Genomic DNA, 9083 nt, shown 5'->3' on the forward strand with positions numbered 1-9083 from the left:
TCTGTAACTAAGAAAAGTGAAACAGGCACCCACGATCACGGAAGGGACAGTGAGATTAAATTACGTAGCTTGATTATACAGGCTATCTGGCGCAAAGTGTTCTATACCTCGTGTGCACATGTAGGTTAGGTCAAACTGAGCAAAAAGTTCCTCTATCATTTTGCAAACAATCACGTAAGATATTGAGTTATTAATTAAAGAATATTAATACGTCATCTTGTGCGATTATCCGCCAATCTCGCGATTCTGTTCTTGTGATTTTTCAATTCTGATATTATGAAGTTATTGATAAGTAAATAATTGAATAAATAAGATATATATAAGTTTTTGAGTAAAGGTTACTTTTTGAAACTTATCACGTCGCATGTTTCCCATTCGTTATCGTCACTGATTTTAGAAAATAATCAGCATTACTAACGAAAGTGGAAAGGACGCTGTTACCAAACTGTTACTGAAGAAACACGATAACAACGTTACAAGTAATGTGTCTTCCTTGCTTCTCTCAACTGCATATACATTTATTCATGGCGAGCTCTTCTCGCTTACCTCGTCCTCCTTGGCCGGTGATGTGTATTTGATTTCGCCGGACGGGCCCCTGACTCTGCGCTTCTGCAGACAAGGCACCGTCTTGACGAAGTCCCAGGTGCCCTCGAAGAAGAGATTGTTGTAATCATCCAAGGCGTCCATCGACAGAACAGTGAAACGCACCTCGGCGAAATTGGAGATGGATTTGATATTGATGGGCAACGATCGATTCGAGCAGAGACAATCGCGCTGAATGGGCGGCGCGTTTGGCCAGGGCAAATCGAGCACCTGTAAACAAACGGCATCCGACGGGATGATCGTTCCCGTAATTGTATTGCCGATTTATCGCCTTTTAATCAATGATAGTGATCGAACACGCTATATTCTCCACGAGCGCGTCGCCGTTATTATTTCCACGGCGAGCGCGGAATTAATAATAACGGTAATAATAATAATAATAATAGAGTAATAATACATAACCATACAAAATAATAATATTAATTCTCTGTGTTATTTGCGGGTCATTTTGTGAACCATCAAACAGTCCAGTAACAACAATTTCATGTTTTCCTCGATTTTGTGGAAAAAGGTATTACAAACATTGGAATCTACAACACACATTTTGAACAAGAAACAGAGACCTTCGGTAATGAGACAAAATTTGGTTCCGATCTCCTTTGCTCATACATGGGGAGAAAATGAATTATACGGAGGGAGAAGGCTAATAATAATAATATTATTATTTACGCGATATATACTCAGAAAAAAAAAAACATGGCGACGGCAACTATATAGCTGACAACTGTACGAGTTATCAGTTATATACTTTAAACTAAAGCTTTAGTTGCAATATATAACTATAGAAATAGTTTATTGAACTATATACATTATAATTCTACACACTAAATTCGTATAGTTGTCACTTTATATTTGCAGTTATCACATTTTTCTCTGAGTTCAAGTATCCGCTCGTCCTTTTGAGACTCTCTCCCAAGAGGAACCCCGAGGCGATGAATCGCGGGCACACTTGCGCTATTGAATCACAATCCCGCGCGTGTTCCACTAATTTCTGCGTTCGCGTTCGCCAGACGCTAAGAACTAATGTAAGACAAGTCGGCAGCGCGCGCGCACACATCTATAAGTCCGATTCATTACGCTATTGATTACTCGGGGAAACTTCGAAGCCTGCCGGCCTACTTCGATCTACTTCGTGTTTGGATTCGGAGATTGCTGATACTTGTTATCGCGCTGCTAAAGCCACCGCCGTTAATTACTCGATCAATGCCACCTGTTACCGGCGATTGTACGCTAACCTTCCATTGTACCGGTCTGTAATTAACGTCGCTGGTAACTTCGCCGCGGAGCGCGTATTCAGCGCGATTCGCGACGGCGGCGGCAGTTTGCGATTATATTCGCGAACTGCACGCGGCCGTAATCAGGGTGATTTTTTTTGTAGCGTAAATTCTACGAATAGGAAGGGATCGGGGAAATTACACGACGGCGGTGTATCCAAAATGAAGCTGGCGACATAGCGCCAATCGATCGCGAGGACTCGATCTACCCTTCCATCGAGAGACATCGGTCTTGCGGTTTCGCCGCGCACGCACCTCGCCGGGTTTCTCCTGGTGGCGGCGGATAAGGAGAGGCAGCGACTAATCGCAATTACCAGGCGATTTCAATTACGTACCTTCACCGAGAAATTCTCAGAGCCAACGCAGAGTAGCCTATTGAAGTCGGGGCTGGTAACGCTGCGGCAGGTGCGATTCCCATTGAGGAGCTTGTTGAACCTCAGCTTCACCACCTCGTCGTGTTCTCCTTCGAAGCGGTACACGCAGCTGCAAAACCCGTTTCTGGCCTGCACTTTCAGCACTTAATCGAATCTACACGCCTCGCCGGCCAGGCAAAGGAGTCGGTTCAGTGATCGATACTGCAGAGGAAGATTACGAGCGTCGGAGGTTGGACGCTCGTTAACCGGCCAAAGTATTTCTAAGACTGGATCGTGAGAGCGTGCGGGAGTTTCCTGCCCTCTTTTCGGATACCGCGAACGAATTATCTTACCCCGCAGGAAGAAGCAGCAGCAGGAGCGTTCCTTTCTTGCCTTTCTATCGCTCTTGGCCGGGAAATGAAACTCCCACGGCGAGCGCAAATAGCAATTTTATCGGGCCGAATAAAACCGACTTTACGTCTTTCGACGTCAATCTGGGTCCATACTGGATCCAGGATGATTTAATAGCCCCCGGACGCTCTCTCTCTCTTTCCTTCTTTTTTCCACATTCGTATGAAATTTCGAAACTAGAGAGGCTACTCGCGTAATCGTTACGTTTGCACGAAGCTCCGGCGAAATTTCGTAGGAACGAAATTGAGCGCGAATCGACCGGGTTCGCCGGCACGTCGCGCGACTGAATACTGAATAAGATAAAAAAAGAGAAAGGAGAACAGAACGTTATAGGGTGCAATATCGAACGTAACGACGGAGACTCCGATTTGCCGGTAAAGAGTATCTCGGCTCGCCGGCTGTAAAGCTCATTTTTACGGTTGTCGTAAAGCCGCGATCTAACTGATATTTTATCGGCGTTGTAGGGAACTCGATCCAAGCGCGATGGACAGTAATAAAGGAGCGACGCGCGCGTACGAACGTCGTCAAAGGCGCTGTTCCCTATGTTCGTTCCTTACGTGGAAAGAATAAGTGCAAGCTCGGCGTATTGTCGCCTCCTGCCTGCAAGTCCACATGCTCGGACGACGTACGACAGCCATGAAAAGATCTCGCGAAAAGACGGACGCGCTGTCTTATCCGGATATCCGCGAGTGAGAAAATGTTCCTTTGGCAGGCAGGAAGGAGAAGATGAATAAATTCGCGGCAGTATAGTCAAGGATCCGTGGATCCTTCGACGACGACGAAACAACGACGAAACTTTGGCGCGTGTTTCAATTATTGTATGAGGCGCGTTAATTCCACAACGTGAGACCATCGATAATAGGAACTATATTATGTTTGGTTAAATTTATGTGAGGCAAATATACTGTACTAAATTATTAAATTATATTATTATGCAATAATGTAAATCCTTTGAAATATTCATTCAACAACAAATTTACTAATTAGTAATTTACATCTAGCAACGAATTAGCCAATTTACTGACTGAATTTACGGAGAATTTAAGTGTAATTTAAAGATTACATTTAGATTTCCATAATATATTTTGAATATTGCATGACATATTGTTTCGAGAAAATTTTTAGTATTTTCTTTCTATTTCTTTCATTTTCCGATTGGAAATTTATCCTGTGATCCTAATTAGATCGATTCTAATCAATTATTTGGTTTGTGCAAGATATATATATATATATATATATATATATATATATATATATATATATATATATATATATATAATGTTATTAGGTCTTAATTAATGTATAATAATTTTTATCATTAATAAGAACCTGATTGCCACGTTGCGTCATGTGAAAAATCGATAATACTATTTTACATAAACCAGCTAACTAATTGGGATCAATCCGATCAGGATAATAGAGTAAATTTTTGGTGGGGTCTGTGTGACAAAAGTGCCATATATGAGCCACTCATGAGAGAGGTAATCTTTGCAAATCGACTATTAATGTAATAATAATCGACTAATAATGATATAATAATATAATACTAATAAAGCTACTGCGCCAAATTTACGTATACCTGTGTATCCCGGGACGTTCGAAATTGTCGTTTAGCGTGCGCTCGATTGGTATCTCCGTTTCCGCGCTACATCATTCGCAGATCGCTCGATCGCGGGGAAGAAAAAAGACTACGGCGCGTATATTTTACGAGGAAGGGCGGGCCGTGGTGCGCACAATGGCCCGTTAATAACGAGCCGCCACAAATTGACGTATGGGAACGAGTTAACGACGTCATTATCGTGTCGTTACATCGTTACATTAGCTTTCACGACGGTGTCCCGAGCGGACGTGGGCCCACTGTAGACGATAGACCGTCATAATGTCAAACTGTCACCGCGACACTATCGGCGGCCGATCAATTATACGACGGATAAATGATAACGCGCCGGCCGTCGGCGAAGTCGCGCGATCATACCGCGAATTCCGCCGCAAATTTCCGAACGCAAATGCCGCCCGGGGAAGTTAATGGACGGCACATGACACACGTCAATGACACGGATACCTCCCCAGAGCTGAACCAATTTCAAGACGCGACTCACGGTGTCTCGCGTGTGCACACCTCAGAGCCAGAGACGCTGAGTACGTATTGTAACGACGAGTCCCGTTCACTCTCTCACCTTATGTTCTTTGATCCCCCGCGGCCGTACAGGAATATGTCGCGCGGACCTTGGAATTTACGGTCGGGATAATGGTCCCGGCTGCGGCTGTAGAAGACACGGGAGCACGGCCCAGTGCCGTACGGCTCGCCGTCCTGATGAAGATCGACAAACTCGTACAGAGCACGAAAGTTTACGGGTCTGAAAGCAGCGTCGTCACATCGGACCCATTAATCTTGTAAAGTTGGAAAAATTCGCGAGGCTCCTCGCGACGAGAAAGAGAGAAAGGCGGAAGCTATTAATTAATTAAACTGCATTAGCGTCAAAGGTATCTCACGTTGAGCGTCGAGAACGAGAGAAATCAGTTAAATGGAAGAATACGAAGGAATGATTGAGAGCCGATAGAAAAAACGTTCAATTGATATCTCGAGATGAATAACTAAGGGATTTATTTAACATTACGCTCACACACGAAGAAGAAGGGCAGTAAAAGCCATGGAATGTTATATGTATCTTGTATCAAAATTTTTATATATCTAGAAATATTATAAAAAAGAATAATTTAATTCTGTGTTAATCATCAAAATTTTAACTTTCGTATGTTTATTTTCTTAACACAATTTTTTCTAATTGGAATTATAAAAACATTAATTCGATATTAATGCCTAAAAATTGTGTTTTAACAAAAGATAGCGCGCAGTCTAATTGTTATTATTCTCAACATAATTATAAACTACTTTCTTTCGCTCTATGTAAGTGAGAAGGTAATTCTATATTGTCATATGATACTGAAAGGCGACTCAAATTTCGAGACAAAGGGGAAAGGGGAGAGGATAAAAAAACTCAAATTTGCGTGATAAAATTGCCGAATAAGAGATTATTTTCTCACTTCCATTATGTAATACTCTAACTTTTATAACTTTCTAACGAGGCATCGCTGGATCCGCGTTCACGTCACTCTATTTCTGCTCGCGGAACGGCGCGATCGCTCGACTCGGAAGCACTCGGTATCGACGCGACGACGCGGGGGTTGATGCGCGCGTTGTCCGGCGAGGTTCGGCGCGCTGATGAAGATCGACGAACCCCGGCGGCGTTGTGAAAGGCGGCTAAGGGTCTTGAAGAGAGCGTTGCACCATCGGCACGTTGATGTTATTAAACCCTGAGCTTATTATAAAGCTCGCTCACTCGCTCGCTCGCTCGCGCCACGCCGGTAGGCTTTACTTCGCGCGGAAAGGATTAACTAGACCGTGCGATGCATCCGCATTGCACGTCGCTCACACCGTCCGGCTCGATCACGCTCGAACACGCCGATAGCTACACGTGCGCCAGGAAAAAAGAAACGTCGAGGAAACGATGCACGCGCGTCGAGATACCTTCCCGTCGATCGTACGTGATGGTGTGACAAACGGATGTAACGCGTGCGAAATGCGAATCTGAGGCCGCACACGGAGAAATATCATTCCACTGCTAAGAAAAGCTCAATTCACTTTCTCACTTATAAATATAAATTTAATGGTTGTCTTTAGCAAAGAATATTTTCTTATAAGCTCCAAGTATATTCATCATAAATTTGAGAAAGCTCAAATCATGATCACATGTACTCGAAAGAAGAATTTATTCTCTTTACAAGAATATCGTGGAACTTTATCGAGGAAAAAGTTGCATCGATTTTATGTAAGAAGTAAATCCAATTTTTGCTACAATTTAATATTCTTGATTAAAGTTATTAAACTTACTCAGAGTGTATTTCGAATAAATTTGATGTTTATGATGAACTAATAACAGATTTACGGATATATAAACTAATGAAATATTTGAAACTTATAATATTTATTTCGATGCAGTATGCATTTTCCTATGTGTATGTGTGCCCGTCAATGTATGTATGTAGAGGAAATCGAGTCTAGAGGGCTCAAGGATTATGTTGCTCACATGTCTTTCTTCAATATTTATCTTAGGAGGTACAGTGGACACAAAATGATCCTTTTAGGACATAAATATTCTTTTTCCCTGAGTTTCATTAAAGTTGGAATAATATTAACAAATAGAAAAAAAAAACTAATTTAGTAGTAGCACAAAGTAAATTTTCGAAATTTTATATTAATCTTTTCGTGAATAAATAAAGTTAATCTTTTCATGAATAAATAAAGCGACATGTTACTAGCTAGAATGAAGTATGATATATTGTTTTGCATAATGAAAGCAATTATCATTCATGAAATGACTGAAATCACATGAGCGGACGAGATAAAGTTGGCCCATAAAGAGACTTCTCGCGAAGTTCCCAGAACTACTGACCTGGATATGTATTTTATATGTGGCCTTTTTATCCTGCTGCACTACTGAGCAACTGAGCCCGGTATCAGGGCAAGATGGCCACGTTGCTGCATATTTACGTTTTAGTTATCACAGAACAAAATATACTGTTAACAGGGTCACGATAGGCATTGAAACATAAAAGAAGACTGTCTCTATCAAGCTTGTGCAGTCAGTCGCAACAATTAGTTTTGTGAGAAATTGTAACTTCGGAATTCTGAAATGTAGGTCAACTGGCCCCGTCTCTCCTACGTGTGTCGTTGACAATTGCGCGTCGAGGGTGGTGGAGCCCTCAATTATTCATCGGCGAGCGGCCGATCTCGATCTTCGTCGCGTATAACTGCACTCCGGAGGTTCGTCGACGCAATGTGACGCGACGCGATGTGACGCGACGCGACGCGGAGACCGCGAACGGCTGAAGAATAACGGGAGCGACGCGATTAGCATCCGCAAGAACCGTTGTAATCGCGATTTAATTACCGTGACGGCGGGTGTTCTCGTGGTACGTGCACGCGCGCCTATTGTTTTTCGGTTAAATAGGACGGGAGAGGTCGCAGGGGGAATTTCGCCGACTACAACCCTCCCGAGACTGGACGAGAGAACGAGAGAGTCTTCGTGTCGCCTCGATCGATTGTTTTCAGTCCTCACGTGTTTCTTCAGCGAATCAATTATGCATCAAGCGTGAGAGCTGCGACACGAGACGCATCACAGACTCGTGCATCTAAATTAACGCTCATGGATAAACAATACGCACATGGCGCGACAGGCGAAATCGGACGAGCGCGTCCTGAATTCTGCAGTCTTCGCGCAGTTTCGTCGAGACGAGACTCCCGTGTGTCTTTTTCTTTCTTTTCGTATTCTTTTTCTTTGTTTAAACCAACGTGGGTTCATTTAAATAATTTGTAAATTCGCCGAGCAACGAACCTCGGTCAAGGGAGTAAGGTACGGCACTCTTGCGGAAGGCAGAAGGGCGTGTATAAAATTAAGCAAATGGAACGCGGCGGAGGACGCCGCGTGTCTCAGCGGGTTCCTCTAAATTCCGTCGCTATATTTCCGTCGCGGAGGGTGCGGGAAGCGAGAAGAAGGGCGAATCGTCCCTCATGAATAACCTATATTGGAGGGAAGCGGCAACGGCAGCGCGCGCGGTGACGGCGGCGGCGGCTGAAACGAATACTACCGCGGCAGATATTGCGCCGTATTGCCATAAAATGTCCCCGCATTCTTCGCGAGAGCAACGCTCCGTCCTCGTCGTCGACTGTTCGATATGCCGCGCCGCGCCGTCGCGAGCGCGAATCGAATCAGATGAAACGCGGGATTACAAGTGCGAGTTGGCGCGCCACTTCACGAGCGATTTACTATCTGCCGATATGTGACTCGCCGATACGCTCTCTTTCCCTTGCGGAATTTTTCGTTGGTCTATTAATACCTTCGCTTTTCTCTCTTTCACTGTCTCGTCCATTTTTCCAAACGAGGGACGTTTGTTATACGAAAATGCCTCTCCGAATATTTTTCGAGCTTCTCTGAGTTTTTCCTCTTCGGATTCGCGGTTGTTTTAATGAATGCGGTTGTGTCAATTTTACTTTATCCTCTAACAGATGTTTCCCGAGAAGAAATTGTGTTGGATTACGTAATCAATAATTTCGGATTTGTCAAGTAAAATAAAACGTTCGTATTTTTATGTCGTAATTTTATGAAACAATGCATATGTCGTTTTGATCTACCAATCTTAGCATGTGTTCTTTCATAAAATTACAATGGCATAAAAATACTATCGTTTCATTTTACTTGAAAATTCCAAAGTTGCTCATTACACAAAGTAATATATTAGGACCTTAACTTAGTTTCCGCCCAAAAAATACTGAGAAAAAGCATTTATTGTAAAAAATTTATTTAAATTATTTCAATGAAAGTATTTTCCATCACTTTCTACAACTTTTTGCCATCTTTCTGGCAACTGGGCGATACCATCT

General features: G+C 43.0%; 1 protein-coding gene across 2 annotated transcripts in view; it reads right to left on the reverse strand.

The window, feature by feature from the left end:
• Positions 1-9083, reverse strand: part of LOC116849938 — a 246731-nt gene that overhangs the window by 18072 nt on the left and 219576 nt on the right. For both annotated transcript variants that reach the window (XM_032827629.1, XM_032827639.1), the window contains 3 exons: positions 4819-4998; positions 2213-2360; positions 547-813 (listed from right to left, as the gene is read on the reverse strand). In XM_032827629.1, coding sequence (XP_032683520.1) covers positions 547-813; positions 2213-2360; positions 4819-4998 — 595 coding nt within the window. The remainder of the gene's footprint in view (positions 1-546; positions 814-2212; positions 2361-4818; positions 4999-9083) is intronic.

Source organism: Odontomachus brunneus, unplaced genomic scaffold (assembly GCF_010583005.1).
Source record: "Odontomachus brunneus isolate Ranch 3 - 2012 unplaced genomic scaffold, Obru_v1 Obru_scaffold_005, whole genome shotgun sequence".
Taxonomy (NCBI): Eukaryota; Metazoa; Arthropoda; class Insecta; order Hymenoptera; family Formicidae; genus Odontomachus; species Odontomachus brunneus.